This window comes from Macrosteles quadrilineatus, unplaced genomic scaffold (assembly GCF_028750875.1).
Source record: "Macrosteles quadrilineatus isolate MER2022 unplaced genomic scaffold, UCM_ALF_1.0 Scaffold_1__1_contigs__length_201487025, whole genome shotgun sequence".
NCBI classification, from domain to species: Eukaryota; Metazoa; Arthropoda; class Insecta; order Hemiptera; family Cicadellidae; genus Macrosteles; species Macrosteles quadrilineatus.
The window spans coordinates 82766206-82791405 of record NW_026542594.1 but is presented as its reverse complement, the minus strand read 5'-3'; the positions used below and the strand labels follow the sequence as shown (position 1 = coordinate 82791405).

The 25200-nt window shown below is 36.6% G+C and overlaps 1 protein-coding gene across 1 annotated transcript in view; it reads left to right on the top strand.

The window, feature by feature from the left end:
• The window catches only part of LOC128983684 (E3 ubiquitin-protein ligase KCMF1-like), a 78968-nt gene that overhangs the window by 18424 nt on the left and 35344 nt on the right, over positions 1-25200 (top strand). The window contains exons 3-4 of the mRNA XM_054403086.1: positions 11497-11636; positions 11719-11834. Coding sequence (XP_054259061.1) covers positions 11497-11636; positions 11719-11834 — 256 coding nt within the window. The remainder of the gene's footprint in view (positions 1-11496; positions 11637-11718; positions 11835-25200) is intronic.

Here is a 25200-nt window from a genome sequence, read left to right as displayed (position 1 = left end):
ATCAATCATAACCAAGTGAAAATAGGTCGACAATGACTGGTAGTGTATGTTAAAATGGGCTAAAAATAAAGTTTTAAAAACCCCTCATAACTTTGGAATGGATCAAGATTTTTAAAAACGGTTTGTGGCATTGCAATCAGGGTAAAAATCTAGTTTGAAATAATGGGTCACAACCCAAGCTTTACATTTGAAAAAAATTTTGCATCCAATATGGCGGATCCAAGATGGCGGCCGGTAATGACCACCTTTTCAAAATGAAGTACTTACTACCCAACAATGTTTGGATGTGGTGTCTGGGATTGATATTTGAAAAAAATGTAAAAAAAAGTTGGGGGGGGGAACAATTAAAACTCACCCTGTATAACTCGATTTAATTTGATTCTGGCCAAATGTTTATTTATGTTACCGGTATGCTTAGTATCTGAGATTTTTTTATACCGGTACCCGTCCCAAAAAAATAAAAATGTTTATTTTTACACTTTAAAACATCCTATATATATATTAAAATTAAAACAAAACAGGGTTTTTTTATTTCACGATTTTGAATCAACCACTTGACGGGTTTTTATGATTTTTGTGTTAAAAGAAAGATAATTTTGAGAACTAGGGAATGTCGAAGCCATAATTTTAGTTTAGGGTTTCAGTTTTTTAGAAATTAAGTTTTAATTTTCAAAAAGTCTAGCAGCCGACGGATGAGTTAAAGTAGTTTTAGTAGTGGTTTAACTAGCAGCTGGTTCTAACTGTCATTGAAATGTTTACGTTACAAGTTGTTTGTATACAAAAATCGTCAGAGTTTGCCTACACACTATTTTACTTTAAAATACAGATTATTTTCTACCGTAAAAGATCTATATGTTATCAGGAGATTGTGTAATTTTGAACTAAACATTTTAAACGTATAATCAAGTTTTGTCATAAATGCAATCCGTCTAGCCTAAGTGTAAGTGCTTAATCCTTTAAGATATAAGTGGTTTACTTGTTGATACATCTTTTTCTAGATGTTTGAATATAAGTATGACTGCATACAGTACACATTTTATTCATAATGAAAATGTCAACCGGTGTAGTAGGTCTCCAGAAAACTTACGAGTAAGCTGCAGGGTGTCAGTAGAAACCAAAATCGATTCATACCATATCATAACTATCCCAGTAGTACTGTATGATTCAGAAACTTAAAAAAGGGGTACATTCCAAAAGTAGACCAAAAGGCTCGGATCTCGGATGGGCTGGGAAAGGCTTTGCATGGCGGAGAGAAGATACTTCAACTTTTAAAAGTGTATTCCAAGGAGTACTACAAGGTAGACGACCACTTGGAATACCAAGTAATGAAAGACATCTTCAGACTGGTATCTTCCTGTCTTCCTGTCATCCAGAAATGGCAGGGGATAGAAGAGAATGGGAGGCCAGGATCATTTAGAGGTTTCAGTGGCCAAGGTGGTAAAATAAGGTACGGTAAGTGATAGTAGAACGTCCTGTTTTCCAATGTACGTACTCGGACAACTAGCACATTTTATTTTATATACACCTGATTGGTCAGCTTTATTTTTATTAATCTTAGGTTTTAACTTATTTATAACTTTATTGCTGGTTCTGAAAGCTAGTTTAATTCCATGCTTTTTCAACTCATTCTTTAGGCATTATTATATTATATTCATCAATTCAGCTCAGGGGCTAAACCATGTCTATTGATAAATTAAATTGATCGAAACAAACAGTTTCCGCCCCCTATTATGGGTATTTTTTCACGTTCCGTGTTGTTTAAACCTAAAATTAGGACTTCCCTTCAAATCATTTCGCATGAAAACTAATACACAATTCAAAAATACAAAATTTACACCAAAACATAGGCTACAAATAATGTTTAAATACATTTGAAATTAAATAACGCATTGTGGTATTGTAAGTTAACAAAATAATACACTTTTCCCTGTTCGATATCGTGTCTGTTTTTAACAGAAACTCCTAGATTAATAATTATATACTGAAAGTGGGGTTATAAAAATAATAACAAATGTCTGACAACCACAGCTGACAAATCACTTATAAACTGTTTATTAATTCTTCAATTAGAATTGTATCTGGATGATTTGACCGTATGTGGAAAGGATCAAAAGGATCATGATGAGAATCTAAGAACATTTTTAGATGCTGTAACTAAGTATGGACTTGTAATCAACAACGAAAAGAGCAAGTTCAACCAGTCTTCAATAACCTTGTTGGGACATTTAGTTTCCCATAACTCTATTCGACCTGATCCAGATCGGCTAGAATCTCTACTGTCACTTCCTGTGCCCAAAGACCAAGTTTCACTAAAGCGAGTCCTAGGATTTTTCGCTCATTATTCAAAATGGATACATCGGTTTTCTGATAAAATAAGAAACCTGACACAAGTCAATTCTTTTCCTTTGTCACAGGAAGCGGTTGCAGATTTTGAAGCCCTCAAACTTGACATTGCAAACTCAGTAATTACTCCTAGGAATGGGCAAGAGCCACTGGTAGTGGAGACTGACGCATCTGACATAGCCGTGGCAGCAACTTTAAGTCAAGATAATCGGCCAATCGCTTTTTTCTCACGGACTCTAAACAAATCTGAGAAGCTGTATTCAGCTGTTGAAAAAGAAGCCGTTGCCATTGTCGAAGCCCTTCAAAAATGGAAATCATTTCTTATCGGAAGAGACTTCAGATTATACACGGATCAGCAAGCTTTATCATTTATCTTTGACAAGAGGCATACAAGCAAAATCAAGAACGATAAAGTTATGAGATGGCGACTAGAGCTAACACCTTATCAATATGAAATAGTGTACCGACCTGGTAGGGAGAATGTAAAAGCAGATACGCTCTCTCGGGCATGTGCGGTTCGCTGGGACAATGCTAAGTTGTTTGAATTACACAAATCTCTCTGCCATCCGGGAGTCACTCGAATGTTTCATTGGATTAAAACTAAAAATCTAAACTACACTCTGGATGATGTAAAAAGGATGACGTCAGCTTGTCAAACATGTCCAGAAGTGAAGCCAAGATTTCACCAATTCCAAGGCAAATTGATAAAGGCAACCACTCCCTTCGAACGTCTAAATATTGACTTTAAGGGCCCTCTTCCATCAACAACCAGAAACCGTTACCTTTTAACCATGGTGGACGAGTATTCTCGTTTTGTATTTGCTTACCCCTGTAAGGACATTAGTTCAGCAACAGTTATCAGATGTTTTTCAGATCTATTTTTTATGTTTGGAGCCCTGTCCTTTGTACATTCAGATAGAGGTTCATCTTTCATGTCGCGAGAGCTGACGGACTTTCTTCAAAAGTACGGAGTAGCTACAAGTCATACGACACCTTATAACCCTAGAGGGAACTCTCAGATTGAACGCTTCAATGGAACAATATGGCGAACCATCCTACTAGCTTTGAAAAACCACAACCTGCCAGTTGCTGCATGGGAAGAAGTATTACAGGAGGCACTTCACTCAGTCAGATCTCTTTTATGCACTGCAACAAACTGCACACCGCACGAAAGATTCTTTATACATAGCAGAAGATCTACCAATGGAGACTCCTTACCATCTTGGCTATCCGCTCCTGGTCCTGTCCTGCTTAGAAAGTTTGTAAGATCTAATAAATATGATGACCTTGTGGAGCCAGTTCAACTTTTGGAATCAAATCCACAGTACGCTCTCGTCAGAAGAAGAGATGGGTCAGAATCACAAGTATCCCTGAGACATCTTGCACCCGCTGGCCTACCTCCTGGTGATCTACCTCATGAAGACAACACTACTGAGAGAGAGATTGTTGAAAATATAAATTCAGACATTGACCACAATGAAGTTCAAAATGAAACTCAACAAACGGTATCTCAGACCCCACCTTCAGAGACGGCTGTGGGGGAACTACGTCCAAAGAGGAATGTCAAGCCTCCGTCATATCTAAAGGATTACATATGCTATACCTACCTTGAAAACTAGTGGGGGAGAATGTGGTGATGTGAACATTATCGCCTGATAATATTTATTATTTGATTTGTTTGTAAATATTGTATTTGTTCTTAACTAAAACATGGTTGTAATTTTGAATGAATAAAAGCCATACTTTTGGTTTACTAAGTCTTTCTTACAACAGTATCTAATGCTAAAGGAACGTCCTGTTTTCCAATGTACGTACTTGGACAACTAGCACATTTTATTTTATATACACCTGATTGGTCAGCTTTATTTTTATTAATCTTAGGTTTTAACTTATTTATAACTTTATTGCTGGTTCTGAAAGCTAGTTTAATTCCATGCTTTTTCAACTCATTCTTTAGGCATTATTATATTATATTCATCAATTCAGCTCAGGGGCTAAACCATGTCTATTGATAAATTAAATTGATCGAAACAAACAGTTTCCGCCCCCTATTATGGGTATTTTTTCACGTTCCGTGTTGTTTAAACCTAAAATTAGGACTTCCCTTCAAATCATTTCGCATGAAAACTAATACACAATTCAAAAATACAAAATTTACACCAAAACATAGGCTACAAATAATGTTTAAATACATTTGAAATTAAATAACGCATTGTGGTATTGTAAGTTAACAAAATAATACACTTTTCCCTGTTCGATATCGTGTCTGTTTTTAACAGAAACTCCTAGATTAATAATTATATACTGAAAGTGGGGTTATAAAAATAATAACAAATGTCTGACAACCACAGCTGACAAATCACTTATAAACTGTTTATTAATTCTTCAATTAGAATTGTATTGACTCGACCTTTGAAGGGCTGTAGGTCTCAGCCCTTAGAAAAAACGTAAATTCTAAGGAAGTTCGGCAAATCTACACATTATCCTCTTTAATTTGAGTCATAAATCTTGTAGATCGGTCCAGTAATGACTGAGAAAACGCACCTACATTTGTGTATTAAATATATAGATTGTATTAAATATATAGATATATAGATTGTTATATTGTTGTGAGTTCAAAATTGGAAATAAAAAAGAGTGTTGAAAGTAGCTCTCTGATTTAAGGGGGTTTTAAGCTTTTTACTATCTTAAATCTAAATGTTGATGTGATTCCAACAGTTGTGGCAAACAGCTCTTACGGTAGCAAGAAACTTTACAGGCAACCAGTGTCTTGCCAGCACAAACATATGGTGGAAATGTATTAAGTTTGGTCCATTTAAAAGAAGATTTAGGCTAAAATTGTATTTAAATACCCCCGTCGCAGCAAACCTGCATACTAAGCGAATTTCCATTCACCCGGCTTGATTTTTACTAAAATATTCCCTATAAATTTTCAGATTTATTTCCATTTTTAAATAACATTAATTTTAGTGAGTAGTTAGGTTTGCTGCTACGGGGAAGATGTTGAGGTGTGTTTTTTCAATTGAAATATTGATAGCTTAGTATGAAATAAACCAAATTGCCAAATTTGATTAAAATATATCCATAAACAAGCAAACTAGAACAGTTTATTTATTCTCCATAAGAATAACATGGGAATTTTAAATTTACAATTTTTTTAATTTTCTCCGTAGTCAATGAACATTCAAAAACACTTCAATATACTAAATTATTTGTTTTTTTAAGCTCTTCAAAATGGTCTAGAGAGAAATTTAGAAATTTAAAGTTTTTAGGGTCAAAAATGAGAAAAACCCATTTTTACCCCATAAAACCTCCCATAAACCCCTGATCCCATGGTCCGATTATGCTGGTTCGCAAACTCGTTCGAATAAATGTAGGTTTACACGTTTGTACCAAATTTCATCAAAATCGGATCAATTTTGCTCGAGTTATCGAGCTAACGGACACATATATAAATATATATATATATAAATATATATATATATATATATAAATATATATATATATATGAATTTGAACGGATGGTGTTTTTGGCCTCTGGGGACCTCAAAACGAAAAAGTAAATCGGTCCCGGGTCTAGGTCTTACCATGAGACCTACGGTAATAGCTTATTCCCTATATGGGAAATTCGCTAAAATTACAAGCTGTTGGCCCGTCCTACGTACGGGAATCGAGTAGTCAATTAAAACTGAATATGATTCAGAACAGCTAGTTTACAACTTGGTGGCCGATTCACACACACTGGCTTTGAGTACAGTAGCTACATACCACCTTCCACTGCATAGATTCAACAGATTTAGGTTGATTTTAACAAATCCGTGGACGTTTGATTTCATATTAGAAGCAGCTAGTGATACTTGTCCACTTTCATTATACATTTTAATTTTGTTTAACTGAACAAACTTCAAGTTTACAAAGCTTGATGTACTCCCGGTGTCTATTAAGCAATTTGCTTTCAGGCCATTCACTTTAGCTTCAACTGTAGAGTCCTTCAATACAGATGTATTATGTGTAGTTGCTATTAGTGCAGCTGATGTACTAGACGTCTTCTGTTTTACTTTAAAATGTTGAGTTGGATTACTTTTACAGACTCTCGCATAATGCCCTGTCTTGTTACATTTCCCACAAGTTGCTTCTCTGGCTGGACAGCGATCTCTAGAGTGTCTATCATGCCCACAAAAATAACACTTGCCATCAACATCTTTAATAGCGGAAACAGTCGCTTCTTCCTTTTGTTGTAGTGGGAATTCGTACTGACAAGCTTGCTTTGCCAATTCATTCGTTGCACAAGTTTGCATTCCGTACATAGATTTTGGATAGCTCTCGACTTGAGCTTGAGCCATTTCAAGAGCTCTAGACTGTTCCACTGCTTCAGCTAGGTCTAAAGTTTTATTTTCAAATAGTCTCTGTCGTATGTATGACGAGGCTAAGCCATTGATAAAAGCATCACGAATGTAGTGATCCCTGTATTGAATCGCATTAACAGCTTCAAAAACGCAATCTTGGCTCAAAAGTTTCAGTTCCGACACATATTTGTCAATAGTCTCACCTTGTTGCTGTTTTAGCTCAAGCCAAGGGATCAAAGTCCAAGAGATAATACCGCAACGGCTGGAACGAACTAGCAGTTGTCCAGTCAGCTTCCGTACACGTACTCATCATGTGCGCAACAGGCCTGTCTTTCGTTTTTTATGTTTTAAATGTTTTAAATGTTTGTTATTGTGTTACGTGTGTGTATCAAGTTTGACGACGCCAAATCCGGTGGATGTATGTATCTGAGGATGGCATTTTGATGCCGAAACGGCCGTAATATATACGGAAACTACGGAGCTGTGACGAGGTAATTGTAAAATTATATTATAATTTAATTTATTCTCTACGGCCACCAGAACAATCATAGGGAAATCCGCTTGCAGGTTGTACAGAAAATTTCTAATGTGTGGGAAACATACAAACATTTTATCATAGATGATTAATCTTACTCAAGGTCAGTGTTTGGCGTTAAGCAGTACCAAACTTTACTTTCTAGTGGGGATGGACAAGATTGGATTTTTAGTTCGAGACGAGACGAGACGAGATTTTTTATTTCTCATAAAATGTCGAGACGAGATCGAGACGAGATTTCTCTTCTCATACACAACGGGAAATGCACGTTCAAAATTTTTACCTGATTTTGTAACATTGTTAGATGACTGTTTAAATACTAAAATAATGATAATAGGCAAGAATATTTACAATCTTTCATTAAATAACATCAGCATAACATTTTTTTATTAATCACGCCTAACTTATTAAAAATGCCTACGATTAGGAAACATGGTGATATCAGTTAGGATAGAGTTCAACTTATCCTAAAATAAAATAATTCATAAAATAAAAGCAATATTAATTTTTATAAAATAGTTACTTGTTTTGACTTTTTTTATAGTAATAAAACATTCCTCACACTGCTTACACTTAACAAAACTTCTCAAATGTTATTAAAGTAATATTATTAAAATAATGAAAGTAATATTTACATTAAAAGAATTAAAGTAATATTTACATTAAAAGAATTAATTAAATAAGAACGCCTTCGAAAAGGAAACGCAACTACAACACGCTCCTGTATTGCGGGTATTGCATTGACTTTCTGCAGGCGTTTTTAATTTTTTTTTTTTTTTTTTTTTTTTTATTCTCGTCTTGATAAAAATCTCGGCCAAAAAGTAATCTCGTATCGTGTAACGAGATTGAAAATTTCCCGAAAATTTTCCGAAATTTCGAGACTTGACCATCCCTACTTTCTAGAGATGGCGAGTACGCTGGATATGTCAAACTACAATGTAAATTTTGTATTTTTGAAAAATGTGTTACTTTTCATGCAAAATTATCCAAAGGAAAGTGGTAATTGAGTTTAAGTTAGAGTATGGAACGTTAAATAATACCGATAGTAGGTGACGGAAACTGTTTGTTCCAATCAAAATCATTTATTCCACCACAACAATCATGGGAAATCCGCTTGCAAGTTGTAGAGATAATTGCTAATGAGTGGGATACATACAAACATTTTATCGTAGGTGATTAATCTTACTCAAGATCAGTGTTTAACGTTCAACAGTACCAAACTTTACCTTCTCGAGATAGCGAGTACTCTGGATACGTGGAACTACAGTTTAAGTGGTTTAAATACCTGTAATGTTGATAATCCAATCGGTTGTGAAACAACTAGTTTCGGCTCACAAAGGAGCCTTCTTCAGGTTTTCCCAAGGACATTGTCACTTCTCCTGAAGGTCGTCAAAGATCACAATATTTACAAAACATAAAAAACATTTAAAAAACGTAACACGCATGCCTAGGCCTAGCTTTAACGATGTGACCGGCGGGAGTTTACGTCTAGACTGCCGGGCACTATGGTCGGTGCGTCTTATCAGTAACAGGTTGTTTGTGGGTATCATTCTTCTCCCTCTCCCTTTCCATTATTTCTATTGTAGTGTTGTAAATGAAATTAGATGCGAATGAAACTACAGTTTATCAGTGAACTATGCCCTCCTAACTATTTTTTCGAGTACACAAGGAAATTGCTTGAGAAACTGTCACTTACAATTTCGGTCCTGGCGAAAAAGTGTGTGACTTGATGTTTAAAGGCAAAGTTGAATCGGGTCATTACAGCGTTATACAACTTTATCATAATCCCCAGATTATGAAAAGTACAAAAAGAAAAAGAAAAAGTAAGTCATTAAATGTGTGTAAAGAGACAACCAGAAAAAAAAAATGTGGAGAACCATGGAATTAAAAAGTAAATAGCTGTGATGGTGTTAAATATGCTCTGGAAGTTCCTAAAAATAAAACGCAGACTCTTTTGAATTGGGGTCGTTAAATTGGATTTCTCACTACTGCAAATCTATGAATATATTCTCCTTGTGTTGTCACAAGGGGAAGGTAAAATTAGCTCCTTATCAGCATTCTGAGTTCATAGAAAATCTTATCAATGGGGCTACATAGACTATAAATAAAGTATGTATCAAAAGAAACAAAAAAACGTTCAAAAAACTATTTGAATAATATAAGAACATACAACTCTGCAATTTGCAATGGGGAGTTTATAAATCTCACTTAGAAGAATCATCATTCTGCATATAGATTTAAGATCCAGGACTCCTTTTACCGTCGGATTGGATCGTTTACCCTCTAACATCGTTTACCCTCTAGGCCTGTCTGTTGTATGAGGGCTATCCAGAAAGTTGATTATGTTTTGGGATTAAACATAAACAAAGTCTTGGAAAAATATTTTATTGTATACAAATGAAAGCCACACTTAAATTCTACTTTTCAGCATAATCACCATTAAAATTAAGGCACTTGTCATAGCGACGAACGAGCTTAGAAATTCCTTCGTCGTAGAATTCGGCCACCTGCGTCTTCAACCACTTGGTTACCTCTTCCTGTAGCTGTGCGTCGTCATCAAAACGCTGCATAGCCAGCCACTTCTTCATTGCTGGAAATAAGTGAAAGTCACTCGGTGCCAGGTCAGGACTGTGCGGCTGATGAGGAAACAACTCCCACCTAAAAGATTCAAGAACTTCACGAGTGAAATTAGCCGTATGGGGCCAGGCGTTGTTGTGAATCAACAGGATCTTTGAGCTTAACTTTCCCCTGCGATTGTTTTGTATCGCTCTTTTAAGGTTTTGCAGAGTTTGGCAATATCTTTAAGAGTTTATTGTAGTTCCTCTTTCCAGGAAGTCTACAAAAATTACACCTTCCCTATCCCAAAAAACAGTCGCCATTACCTTCCGACATCGTTTGCATGCATTTCTTGGGTTGGGGGGAATCTGTGTGCACCCACTGCATTGACAGCAATTTCGTCTTGCAGTTCACATGTTTAACCCATGTTTCGTCACCAGTAACGATGCGATCGAGTAGTGAGTCACCATCTTTATCGTAAGCGCCCAGAAACGTTAGTGCTGCAGCCATTTGCTGAGTTTTTTGACTCTTTCAAGATTTTCGGTACCCATCTTGCACAAAACTTGTGGTAACCAAGTTTTTCGGTTATGATCTCGTGCAACAAACTTCGTGAAATTTGTGGAAAACCCATAGAGAGTTCCGTGATTGTGAATTTTCAAATTTTACGGACTTCGGCATTGACTTTTTCGACAAGTTCAGCAGTCACAATGCTGGGTCTTCCACTTCACTCTTCGTCGTGAACGTTAGTTCGGCCATTTTCAAATTTTATGACCCGCCTACGCATTCCACCTTCAGTAATCATGTTTTCCCTATAAACTTCACATAGTTGCCGATAGATTTCTATCGGTTTACAGTTTTTTGCAGTTAAAATCCTTATAACTGCACGCACTCCACAGTTTGCGGCATTTTCAATTAACACAGACATTTTAAACTGTCACAGTAGCTCAACGAAGTACAGCAGAAACCTCTCACTAGCACAGCTAGATGCCGACTGAGCTGCATAATGAACTGACATCAAGATGGCCGCGCAAGCCCCACCCCTTGCGGATATAGACAAAAACGTAATATACTTTCTGGATAGCCCTCGTAGTTTCTCTACAGATTTCTTAGCTACGTGAAAAGCTAATGCTTAGTCCTTTTGGCTGTCCATCTCCTTGCCCATGTCATTGTCGTTTACTTCAGTCAGTTGACAACATGGGTTCAAACACTTCTGAGTCATGTTTCGCTATGGATTCATATTGAGTACCTAGCTAAAACATCCATTAAAGCTTCAATCTTAGTTCAATCCTGATCTTCACTACTAATCAAACCTTCAAGTTCAGTCCTTGTTTTAGTGGATGTTCTTCTGATGACTCCTCTACTTTGATTTACTTTTGAGTTTTGATATATCCATTTTAGCACTGTTTTAGTCCTGTCACGGTTGCCAATAATGTTGGAATCACATCAACTTTTAGATTTAAATACCATAAAATAGTAAATGCTTTAAAAACTGTTAAATCAGAGAGCTATTACTTTCAACACACTTTTTTATTTCCAATTTTGAACTCACAACAATACAACAATGAGCATTTAAATCATAACTGAATCTTAGCAATGAAACAACAACAGCAAAGACTAAAGTTTATAAAATATTTAACAGCTGATTCAAATTATTACCCTAGCTGTATTTAATAAACTGACAACCTCTAACAACAACTATTGAATTGATTTTTTCAGATTTGTACTACGGCGGAGAGGCCCTGACAGTTGAGCAGCCTCAGTCGTTCACTTGTCCGTACTGTGGCAAAATGGGATTTACAGAAACAGCTTTGCAAGAGCATGTCACTTCCGATCACTCTGAGACTTCGTTTGAAGTGGTAAATAACTTTGCGTCTTACCCTGTAAAGTGTTACTGGCCTCAATCGTTTGACAGCATGTTTACAGAATTGTTTTTCACAGGTATGCCCCGTGTGTGCTGCCTTGCCTGGGGGTGAACCCAACTTAGTGACTGATGATTTTGCTGGACATCTTACATTGGAACATCGCAGTGGTCCGAGGGATCTCATATCCTTCCTGATATCCTTTACAACACATCTAATTTACATTTAGTCAAAAGAAATAGTAAATGTAGTCTCTTTAAGAATTAGAAAATGACAATGATTTGGTACAAACAAAATTTTTACAATTTTATCTACTTCTCAAAATATTTTTCTGTAAGGTCAGTCTTTTGAAAATCCAAATTTTCAACCTGCTAAAAAATCTGAAATTGTTGAGAAATATTGTTGAGAAGTATATTGAAATATACTTCTTGAAATATTTTGGAAAGGTCAGTCTTTTGAAAATCCAATTTTTCAACTTGTAAAAAAATCTCAAGTTGTTGAAAAATATTTTGCAGGGTTTAAGCTCATAAATGAGAGAAAACATACTTAGGATAAAAGCCTAAAATGGGTAAAAAATATTTCAGTTTTTTAAGCATGATTATTATTGATGCTTTAAATTTGAAAAACCTAGTATATGTTTATGTGTTAACCCTTTGAGGTTTAATATTTTTTTCATTTTTGGGCCAGTATTGGTCGCCATTCGAGCAGTGGGGAAAATGGCACCCGGCGACCTATACTCGCCATTTGTCCGTAAAGGGTTATAAAAACATTTAAAACACATAATAAATACTAACCAATCCACCATGGACATGGTGTCACGTTGTTTCAATAAACTTAGCTTTATCCATCCTCAAAGAAATGAGTAGTACAACATATTCTGCTAATAAAAGACTATGGGGATGTCCAGCAGAACTGAAAACCGGAAAACTGTTCATTGTACAAATATCATTTATGGGAACAAGTGTAGTCTACTTATTCCTTTTGTTAACCTTCGATTGAGTTTTTTTAAATATTTCTTCACAAAACATACAAATTAGAGGTGTGCGGATATCCGTAACCGAACCGAGCCCAAATTTGATATCTGACACTATCCGTTAAATATCTGACATTTCCAGATAGACTGTATATAATGACGTTTGGGACTGAGGTTTAAATATTCATAAGGTTACAGGTTACTTAAATCATCATTAGTTTCCCACGACGTAATAATTTCAACACTACTCTTTCCCAGCGACGTTACAGCGGTCGATAAGTCATCGTCTATGACACAAAACTAAAACATTCATATCATATCGTTGCCGTGGAAAATAACCGAATCAAGAAACAAATACAGCAATGACAATCAATATACAGCAAAACGCCGATTATCATAATTAATTGGGACCGGGGTCGATTCGGATTATCAAGAATTCGGATAATCAGATACAGAATGGTAATAAAGAAAAACAAAGTGTTACACAAAGAATGAACTTTATTGAGTGGATAACTAGACATAATAGAGCTGTTAAATTGAATTGGAGTACAGTAGAGGAACAAATACTGATATTTATAAAAATAAAACTAAAGTAAACTATAAATTTTTTTTTTAAAGTTCTTTAACAATGCTTACTTGTACATCTCAATTAGCGTAAGTTGCCGTGACCTTGTAGCTCGTTTCCGCGCAGCTAAATCACGCAGGTGCCAGACGGCAAGAAGCTGTACACCGTCGCACTCTGGTTGCCGCTCCATCTATTTGAGGGCGTTGTCAAAGCACATAAACGCCTCACTATGTGATGGTACACTTTCGTCTCCTGCCTCTTCATCTCCTGTGGTCTCATTGTTTTCATCTTCTTTTTCGTGTTCATCCATGACACTCACTGCGATTTCATCATCAGTCATTATCTGGTATCCTTGATCATTCTTATCACATTCCAACCACTCTTCCATATCATCGACATCACACTCCGAACAACCCGCAATTTCCTTAGCCATGTTTACTAACTCCCCAACTGACGGCAATCCCGGTCTGTCTTCATCAACGCCAGCAGTTAGTTCTCGTTTTTTAGCTTGCTTTTCTAACTCGAGTTGCTCTTTTGTCGACGTACCATTTATTTTGTTCCAAGCCTGTTTAAGTGAAACACTTTTAACCATGTTCCAGGAGTCTGCAATCATGTAGTAACAGTCTTTCAAGTTGATTTTTTTGTAAGAATCCAAAACTTGTTCTTCGTCATTCTCTTCAGCTAGGAGCAATTTACGAAGCATCTGCTGTTTCTAAAGACGTTTTGTGCACTCAATTACACCCTGATCCATGGGCTGGAGCAGACTTGTCACGTTAGGAGGTAAAAAGAGACATTTAAATCTCCCCTTTTCTCTCACGAGAAGCTCCAGTGAAGGATGTGTCGGCGCATTGTCCATGATAAGTAAAACCTTTCCCTTTTTTCCTGTTTCCTGTTTAAATTTTTTCACTTGAAAATTAAAAGTTTTATCGTACCACTCCAAAAAAAAATAGTGCTCTCAATCCAAGCATTCTTCTGATTAGTTTAGGTCACTGGTAAGTTGGCTACGTTTTTAAAAGCCTGCGGCTTCTTTTCTGATCAATAATAAAGGAAGGCGATGGGTACCGGTAGAGTTAGCGCAGACCTTAGAGACCGGTAGAGTTATTAGTGACACGATCTTTACTGACTTTGTGTCCAGGAGCACTTTGTTCTCTTTTAGATGCTATGGTTTTTCTTGGCAACGCTTTCCAATTCAAACCAGTCTCGTCAGCATTATACACAAGATCAGGGTCGTACATTTCTGTTTCTTTTTTAAATGTTTCCACAAATTTATTAGTAGTTTCATTATCAGCAGAAAGTTTTACACCGGCAATATCCAATTCCCGAATTCCGTGCCAATTCTTGAAATTGCGTATCCCTGTGCTTGCCTTAAAATCAGCTACACCCATTTTTTTCACTGAACATTTGCGCTTTCTCACATAAAATAGGTCCTGAAATCGGTTCTCCAATAGATCTTTGTTACAAAAACCAAGAAAAGACAGCATTTTCCAGCTGTTCATCTTTGGCCTTTTTCATAACTTTTCGTGACGAGCATCCATCATCACTTTCCAACATAGTCACAAAACTTAAAAATCTTATGTCAGATGTTATTTTTTATGTCAGTAAACGTAGCCGCCTCGACACCAAATCTCTCCGCCAATACCTTTCCCGCCACTCCTTTTTTAGTTGTTTTATTATTTCCAATTTGTCCTTTAGTGATAGGACCACACGTTTTCGTTTTGCACTCATTTTACTAAGTTATTTAACACACGTAACAATTAAATACAGTACGGTAATGAAGATTACAAGTTTGACAATCTCACAAAAATCAGCGATCCGCACAATAGGACAGGGAAGAGAACTGGCCTAGCCTAGAACCCGCCTAGATTCGATAGTTCACGTGTCATTGGGTAGGGGGGTGGCTACAGGTGAATGCACAGTACATTCTGCACATCTAAAACGCTGTCTCGATGTCAATTCACTACACCGCCGCGCGGGGTGGCGTTGTCATTGTGTCTACGCGGCAGTTGGTCGAATTTTTGCCCTTAGTTTTAATTTTAGCGAATTTCCCATATAGGGAATAAACTATTACCGTAGTACACATGGTAAGACCTGGACCCGGGACCGATTTTTGTTTTTTTTTGAGGTCCCTAGAGGCCAAAAACACCATCCGTTCAATTCATATCTATATAAATAAAATTAGAGTTTTGTCTGTACTTTGCTCAGAATTATATACTTTTAGGTTATTTTTACGTTTTATACATTAAAGAAGCAGAAACGAGTCTTATCTCTATTTCTGTCTGTCTGTCTGTCTGTCTGTCTTTCCCTTTGTCTGTAACACTCAAGATGGCATTTTACGCAATCTTCTCTGTGAAAACCAGAGTACCTATCAAGATCCAAGTCATTTTAATGTATCCACTGGATTGGCGAGAGTGTCTTTAGTGATTTAAATATAGCCTCACTACTTTGTAAATAAAATTACGGACGTTCAAAAATGCAGTTTTGCGCGATTTTTGTCAAATTTTCGTTCAATTTTTATCACATAATCGTCTATGAAATAACGAACAGCTGTTCGGATCAAGATTATTTTTTCTAGCTGTCAATGATATGTTTACAAATATGTTGTTTACAAATACCGCAACCATTTCGAATCACGTTTTGAAAGCAAATCCCAACCAAGTGAGATTAAAAACGTTTTTCTTACATAACGGATTTAATTAATCGCAAATGCAATAATATAGTCTAATAGTGTAACCGTAAATGAAACTAAATAACTAGACATCGTCCAAATCGGAACCAGAAATTCTTTGAGTATAAAATGTTTCTTGAGTTTTGACAACCAGAAAGAAGACCTTGAATCAGTGTTGTAAGGGAGTATGTTTTATCTATGGTGTTGTATAGGGCTGGGACACTGAAATGATCGTCGCCAATAGCTTACAAAAAAGGTTTCCACTCATTGACGGCGCTTCAATGGCGGTTGTGTAAAGTGTAAGGTAAAAAATCACAACTGCATTGGGTGATTGTAACAGAGGTTTAACAGAGGAAGTGCTAAACTCGCTTATCCAATGTGTCACTTTCTGTTTCTACTCACCGTGTGATGCAATCGCTGGACCATACAACCAATAGGCCCATAGCTCATATCTTGGGTACGTAAGCCTACATATTTATTCATAACAACCTTTTTGACGACGATCCTTGATACCGGTACTTTTCCATAGAATACATGGCCTACCTACTTAAGAAATATAATTACAAATGACCAAAACCCCAACATTGTGTGATTTTCGGCACATTTCCTTATAATGTTAATAGATATACTAATCATTGTTTAGAGAATGCATAATCTATTAAATAACAAAAAGTTGTTTGGGTAAGGTTGTTTTTTTTCAAACTGACACCGATAAGTTTACGCTATAACTTTTTACGAGAAAATCCAAAAGCAAGTGATCGATAACCTCGGGACTAGATATTAATGTATTTAATTGGTCGGATGTACTATAGTTCTTAGGTAGGTTCTTACGTAGGTACTGGTTCTTTTCCTTAGAACCGTTGGTAGCTGCTAGAATCATTTTTACGTAGGTACCAACACATCACTGTAGTTTACAAATTAGTTATCGTTGGTGTTGCACCTTATTTATTAGAGCCGTCCGTATTCAATTTAAGTGATGTCTTAACTCTGTATAAGTTTTGCTTTTTCTGTCTGGATTCCAAATTTTAGCTTACCCGGTATGCTAAGAAAATTATAACCTATTTGAGTAAAACATTTGTTGGGCAAACCATCATGAATTGTTTACGCCTTTATATTGTTTACTAGGTGAAACCCGTCGAAATCGACGGTCACTGTCAAGGCTTAAGCTAATTATTCATCTACGGAAAGTTAGGATCTAGTGGATCTAGTGGAATATACTTGAAGTGAAGTTCGTTGGCTTTTACTCTTAAACTGTTAGGGACCTCCTCGTTTTTATGGTTGTGCGGCTTCATTGGCAACAAATAATTCAAATTACATAACAATGCCGCATTTCCAAAAAGCAATAAATACTGTAAATTGGCTGTTACGTCAATATTGACGTATACATGCATTGTTAAACAAAGTATCTTATAAAGGATGATGTGATCAAGTTTAAAAGGAATATGACCTTTCTGTCATGACAGTAGCTGCTTAAATAGTATTTACTCTTTGTGCCTTTTTTACAGCCAAAATGCCGTGTTATTTTAAATCATGTTAACAACCCAGTGAGCCACGGTCTGTACGGTAATATAGATCACTTCAAATAATCTGTCAAGATAGGTAACATTTTAGGCCAGGTTTCTGTGTTTGGATGTTAGTTATTGCACACGATAAGAGCACAATAAACTTCTTCTGCAGATAATAATCTGCTGAATTATGAATGTCACAATGTGAGTTTGAGCATTTTGTAACTATATGGGTAAGTTACATAGTATTTTCGAGGCTGCTGCTCAGTGCACTTTAAGAATATATTTTTAGAGATAAATTAAATGGTTTTTGTTGCTGAGTAGCGTTAGTAAACATGCACAACCCATTTCGTTATTCTAATAACATTCAAAGGCTCTCTAAGAGTTCAAATTCTTATTTGTATACTTATCCATATTATGTTTTCACTAAGTTGAATTAACAACATCGAAGTAACCTCTCTGAAAAGTCTGTAGTAAATTGCAGTTTTACAGCTTAATGACTTTCTAAATCGTGCACATATTTCTACATAAATATTGTAAATTGTTTTATCCAGTTGCTGTAAACTACTATTAATTTAGCAAAATAGGGACACTGGGGGCAACGTGCCCTTCTGCACTTGTATAATTTTTCCAATGATTGAAAACATGTCTAACAATAATCTCGTGAACCTATGACGATCTGTATAATAATATGATAAAATATAAGCAAAAGTGGGGGAAAAGGCAGGCAACAACCCGTACAGCAGATATAAGATAGTTCAATAAGAAATTATTGTAAGAGTTCTGTGATAAAAGGAATTTCCACTGATTTCGTAATGGAATGTTATATTGCAAATACAGAATATTACAGAATATGTTATATTGATACAGAAGAAAATAAATTTTAAAATCAGAAAATGGCATTGCAAATACTTCTTTTGGACAATTTAGTAACTCCCAATAAATGTGTGTTGTTTAAAACACAATTGAAAAATCAACAGCTGTTTCATTAAACATCTGTTGTCTTGTTGTGTGTTCATCTGTTGTCAAGGCATCTTTAAAAGCTTCTGGGGCAGAGCTCTAAGGGAATTTACTTCGTGTTTCTTTTGAGAACTCATATACAGACCAAGGCCTTTCTTTGGAGACCTCTACCAAGTTTCTACGTCCAGCCGTTCTCTCAAATTAGCGGAGACAAAGTTTCCAATTAAATATTTAGATTTCCCCATGTTAATCTTATGGGAGAAAACCTAACTTTGATGGAAGATCCTGCCCAAACTAATTAAGATTTCAAAAAACCAAAAACACTTTGCAAAACTACAGATCAGGGCCATTTTTTTGACACTTTAATCATCAAAATCGGTCCAAAAATGTGGGAGGAGTTCTGTTTACAAAAATCGGCTTAGCGTATTATATATATAGATGTATCAATAGTTCGTGGCCTTTTTTGGATTGTTGTGTGTATGTCTGTTGGTAACGCATTAATGTCCTTATTTCGCAGTGTTTCACGGAATGGACAAGAGCACCTTTGATACTGAAAATGTCAACCGGAATAAAGTGTTAAATGGTGAGGTTGAGGTAGTACTTTAAATACGTTTAAGTTAACCGATGTGGAAAGTAACTTTCAATTATAGGCCTACTTTAGGGCTACGCTTCATGGATCTATAAAACATTTTTTAGTTTAATCATTGGACATATGGACCATAACGATCCAGGTGACATTTAATTGCGAAGCATTTATTTTGGCTTGAACTGTCAGATACTGTATTTGCGAAGGTTTATATATAATAGTTTTGCCAGCATATCTGCAAATATGCAAACTAACTGCTGTTCTTAATCTTAATATAAGAAGGTTTCAACTGACTACTATAAGATCCCCGTGCGTAGAACGGGCACACAGCTAGTATATATATAAATATATATATTTATATATGTGTCCGTTAGCGCGATAACTCGAGCAAAAATTATCTGATTTTGATGAAATTCGGTACAAACGTGTAAACCTACGTTTATTCGAACGAGTTCGCGAACCAGCATGATCGGACCATGGGAACGGGGGTTTATGGGGGGTTTTATGGGGTAAAAATGGGTTTTCCCCATTTTTGACTCAAAATACATAAAATTTTGCAATTTCTTTCCAAACTATTTTATAGAGCTTAAAAAAACAAAAAAATTAGTATATTGAAGCGTTATAATGCACCTAATGGTTACGGAGAAAATTCCAAAAAATTGTAAATTTAAAATTCCCATGTTATTCTTATGGAGAATAAGTAAATTGTTGTAGTTTGCTTGTTTATTATCATATTTTGCCCAAATTTGGAAAATGTTTTTATTTCTTACTAACTATTAACATTTTACTTAAAAAACACTTTTACCCTCCCTGTTGCAGCAAACCTAAGTATGTGATAAACTGATTCTATTTAAATAAGGAATGTGATATTTTTAAGGAGACATTTTAGTGTAAATCCAATCAGGCAAATGGAAATTCGCTTAGTCTGCAGGTTTGCTGCGGCGGGGGTATTTAATATTATGCTTGGAGCCGATTCGGATAATTGGTGATTGGGTTAATCGGCGTTCGGATAATCGGCGTTTTACTGTACAAAGGTGAACATCGATGGTTGACCTATCGATGCTCATCCCTATTCAATATGTACATCTGCCACCAAACTCCAGTTTCCAGCTAACCAGCTGACCGGTCTATACTTTGGCGTGTGACGTGCGGTCGGTTGTTTTCATTCGGTTGTTCCCGCCTGCCCCGCCTAGTAGTGAGCAATAGTGTTTGTGAGCGAGAAAAAATCGTAGTGCAATCTGTAGAGATTGATAGTCAATGGAACAACTCAGCATGAAGTCGACAATAGCGATATATCGATGGTCGACACACATAACATCGAAGTACAGGTCGGCCAAAGTTTCTGTGCGTGCGACCAGATCTGGATGGGTATAGGCGAGGGGGTTGGCGGGGGTACTTTCGTGAAAACATTTGTGTCTTACTACTCACGCACCCCTACCCCCAGCACTGCCAATAACCAGTGCCCGTATGTTTTAGTTCGGCTAGTAGCAACCTGTCCGCGCGCACAGAAGTTTTGGCCAAACTGTAAAGAGTGGAAGCAAGGAAACGCTCCAGTTCTTGCGGACACGAAAATATCGTACACTCCCGGATTTTATGGTATCTTCCCCTCTATAACTAAATAGAAGCAGGGAACCGTTCTTGTTCATTACGGCACGAAATAGTTGTGCTCTTTAAATTCTGTTTGGATTATTTCTGATCATTTAATATCTGCGGTTCTGTTATTTAAGAAAGAGATGTTTTACTGTAGCTGTAAAATTTTATTTTCATCAATAATTCGCCTGTTGTAGAATGGTGGACTCAATATCAATTTGTATTCATTTTTAACCAATTTCAATGATTGGAGATGCATGGAATCCTACAGTACCGCATTACGATCAATTGGGGAACAAGGTTAGTTTAATTCACTATAGACACATTAGAAAGAGTTCACAGTGGAAAGAGTTCAGTTCTGATAAATATTATCAATCAAAGTAGGCCTACAGTAATGCCAAACACTAAATTTTAATCTCGCGCTTATTATTTTATTTCTTGACTTTTATGTCTGGCTAGCCTAAATTATCCGTGAGCTCGAAGACAAAACCGTTTGATGCAATGCCGAAATCTCATTCAGTTGTTTATGGGCTCTACATTCATTTGCTTTTACTTTACGATTCGCTTTAATGGAATCGCTTTATGTTGAACGAACAGAGATAAAGCAGAAAGGAGCTACCGAACTGAGGTTAAGTGAAAAGTCAATTCGTGTAAGTTGCCTGTTACTAGGAGCGCTACGCTACTACGCCATTACATACGTTACTAGTCAGCCATTATTTAACTTCCACTGCAAGACAATAATTCAACAATGCTACAACTGTTAAAGTTCTACTGCCATGCCAGGCACTTGAATCCACTAGTAATGTTTTCCTTTGCTTCTCTTCTTCAACATTACAATTATTCTCAACATCTGGGCTGGGCCAGTGGGCCCTAATTTCTATAATGTTCGTTCCGTTTCAATCAGTGTTTCAATGCCCAGGATTTATATCCCGAAAATGGGAATTTTAGACTTTAAGCGGGAAACGGGAATCGGAATTTGCTGCTTTCCATTTCCATATAAAACTTATTATTGGTTGGATAATTGTTTACGACAGTGTTATTGCAAGATGTAACTGTCATTTAAATAGTCTTTTCTATGTCATAAAAGGTTTAAAGGTAACACCAAATCGGATAAATCGGAGAAAATGTCATGCGGGATAAAGCGGAATTTTAGATACCTTAAAGTGGGTTGACAGGGTGTCCACCGACCGGGAAAACCGGGAATTATGCATGAATTATTTGAACCGGGAAAAAACCGGGAATTATGCGTGAATTTCGTATTTTACCTGGAATTTTCAATTTGCCACGATCACGCATGAAGATGACGTTTCCGTGACCGCGGGAGAGGACGATGATGTCCAAACGGCCGTACGATCTGTTAGTGATTTTGCCACGATCGCGATCCCGCATGACAACGTATCTGTGACTGTGGGAGCAGACGATGACGTTTCCTTAACCGCGGGAGACTACGATGACGTTTTAGTGACTGTGGGTGACGATGATGACGTTTCCGTGACCACGGGAGCAGACGATGACGTTTCCGTGACCGCGGGAGCAGACGATAACGTTTCCGTGACCGCGGGAGACGATGATGACGTTTCCGTGACCGCGGAAGAGGATTATGATGTTTCCGTTACCGCTGAAAAATTCAGAATTTGGTCACGACCACAAAAGACATTGGTGATGTTTCTGTTTCTGAATGAGATATTCAGGATTTTTCAGTTAACGCAGAAAACGATGATGGTGTCTCTATGAGAGTGTTAATGATCACGATATAAACTCGAGTTTGACTTGACCAAAAATTTCAAAATGGCACACTTCTAGAAAGTTTTATTTTTTATATTTTGTAATATCTTCATTTACATTTTAAGGTTGTATTTATTTACTGTGTTTAGAAGGGTTAACAATTTAAATTGGCTCCGTGCACTTTTTGTAATTTCTGCATTTAATTATTTCTGTAGGTCACTTGAGAAACTGTTAATACTGTTCAATGAAATGGCGACCATACATAGTAGGCATTTTAAGCCAAGTATGAATGGAGATGAGTGTAGGATGAGTGGCGCGATCTTGTAGTCTTGTTAGTGACTAAGGACGACATTCCTTAGACACAGCTGTTAATTAATAGCCCATACAGCTAATGGCAACTAAGGGACCTACAGTTTATAGTGGAATCCAAACCACATTTTTCCTTGGTATATACGAATTGGTCTAATTATCAGAATAGTACTGCGGATAGCTGTAGTACTCACTCGTGCGGACGTTAATCCACACCAGGGAGTATCGCATCCACAGTGCATGCCTATAAATATCCACAATTCGTGACCTCCTAGTAGCTGGATTACAGGACGATGCCACCCGTCTCAACCTATAACTCAAAATTTACATACTATATGAAAGTACATAAAGACAGGGGTTGGTGTAGTAATCATTACAGAAAATTTTGGTAAAATTGAAATTATCAGTATTAAGAATCTTATTTTTTCAGGTATCTGTACAGAGATAAAAAAATTGTTGGTATCGACACATCACTATTTTTAAGAAGTTATTGATAAATTGCAGGTTTAAGGATTACTAAATACCTTGGAGGAGTTTGAAATATATATGGACATAAAAACCAGGGACAGCACACAAATTTTGAATGAAAAACTCAATTATGAATCCCATTATATTTTCAACACTACGTCACTACAATAGTCCTATATCAGCTGTTGATAACGCAGACGACAATCCAGAGTCCACGTCGGTCCTTAATAACCTGGTTCAGTCTACTTCCAGTCCTGCCCGCGGCAATGTACGTGCATAAGTTGATAGGCCTATCTGTTACCGTGTATTTAATCGTTTCGTGTTTTGTGTTTGTGTTAAATGTATGTAACAACTCTGACGACACCTTTAAGAAGTGGATCCTTTTGTGTGCCTGACAATGGTGGAATTTAATAACCACCGAAACATGTAGCAAGTTTATTTTCGACACTACAAAACTGTCAAGGATTGTCTGACAAGGTACGTTTTTAACCATTATTTACGCAATCCTGGGGCTATAAAAATGAATTATAATTTAAGTATTAGTTTTTAATTTTCGGATTATTTAATCAGTAATATATACAAATTGAGTACTTGTGTCAGGCAATATTACAGTAATCATAAATTTTGTTTCTTTAACTGAGAATGCTCTTTCCGATAACTAAAATAGCGGTCTGTGTTAGCGCTAAAACAGCATTGCGAGAGTTGGCGCAAAACACGTTGGAAATTTTAGTATGAAAAGTACGAACTGAACTACCAGGATTTTTTTTTTTACTCATGAATTACTCATGATTTTTTTCTGGTTGGCCTGGTGGACACCCTGGTTAAAACGTGATTCTCTTGACCGGTTGACCAAGGTTGACCCGATAATTTGGATTTTTATTTGATTGTGTGACTTTGGAATGTGAGTGGATTGAAACCGTTTGGTAATACGACTGTGAAATACCGTGATTCCGATAGTGGTGGTCTGACTGTTGCTGTTTACATACAACTGTAACTCATTTGATTTCCGTAGTTTCTTCTTCTTCAGCTTCTGATAAAATTTATGAAAAGGATTGGAACTGGAACTATTGGAAAATATAGAACAAAATATAACATCAACAATTGACATAACCAAACTAACAAACCGGGACTGAGAATTTTCCGAATTGAAAGAAGTTTAGTTTTAGTTTTGTTTAGTTTTAAATAAAAATGTATAGACCTACATCAACAAAGAAAACGAAGAGTTTAATATGGAAATGTTTTAGAAAACTTGACGACATTGAAAGCTAAATGTACTTTATTGCAAACTTGTGCTCAAGGTAGCAGTGTAGGTCTTAAGTTATATTTGATGAACCTTAATTTGTCAAATGTGATTAATTCATGTGTCCGGAGTACTAAAGATAGATAACTGATTGCAGATTAAGTTAAATAGCTAGGCCCAATGGTGTAAGTCACACCCTTGTTATCCTAACCAAGCCCTTACTTTTCATATGTTTTTTACTGTCCAAAAATATTAAAATTACTTAACACGTTCGCTGCGGCACGTCAAATAGCGGGCGTATCCCCAGTGCGGCGCAGCCCTCAGCGTCGAGTAAACCCGATTGCCGCGTGTGATTGGCCTTTTCAATTTTGGTCTGACGAATAGCAAATAACGTGAGGGGATGTCCTGCTTTACAACGAGAGTCGATGTAGTTCGCTAAACACCCACAGATAGCAGCACTGCTTGGAACGTAGCCGGTCCCATTGGAATTGTATTGCCAAATGGAGGGAAAAAGACGGGACAAAAAGAAGACTTTTGAGATTGCCAGACGGGAATTTTACGGGGAAATTTACTACCAACCTACACCACAACAAAATGCAAGTCACATACTACACGCTAACGTCGTATAGGTCCTCTTTCGGCCGACGCTAGAGCAAAAACGAAGATATACAAAAGGCATTACCGAGCGTTCCCGATGGGGTACGGACGCACCGTACGGGGGCCAAGCGCCGTACCCGATCGGGAACGGCCGCACTCTACGTGTTAAATAAACCTTGAAAAGCTACAAAATATAAATTAGGCCCTTAGTCATTCTATGTATTTATGTCTATAGTATTTATTCCATTACAGTACCCAAATGATCTCAATTAATAATTTCATTGTTATGACATTTATTTACATTTTGTTTAGCCTACAGTGAAAACAAAAACAAGTAGGCTAGGCCTAGGCCTATTTTAAACCACTTGTATTTTTAAT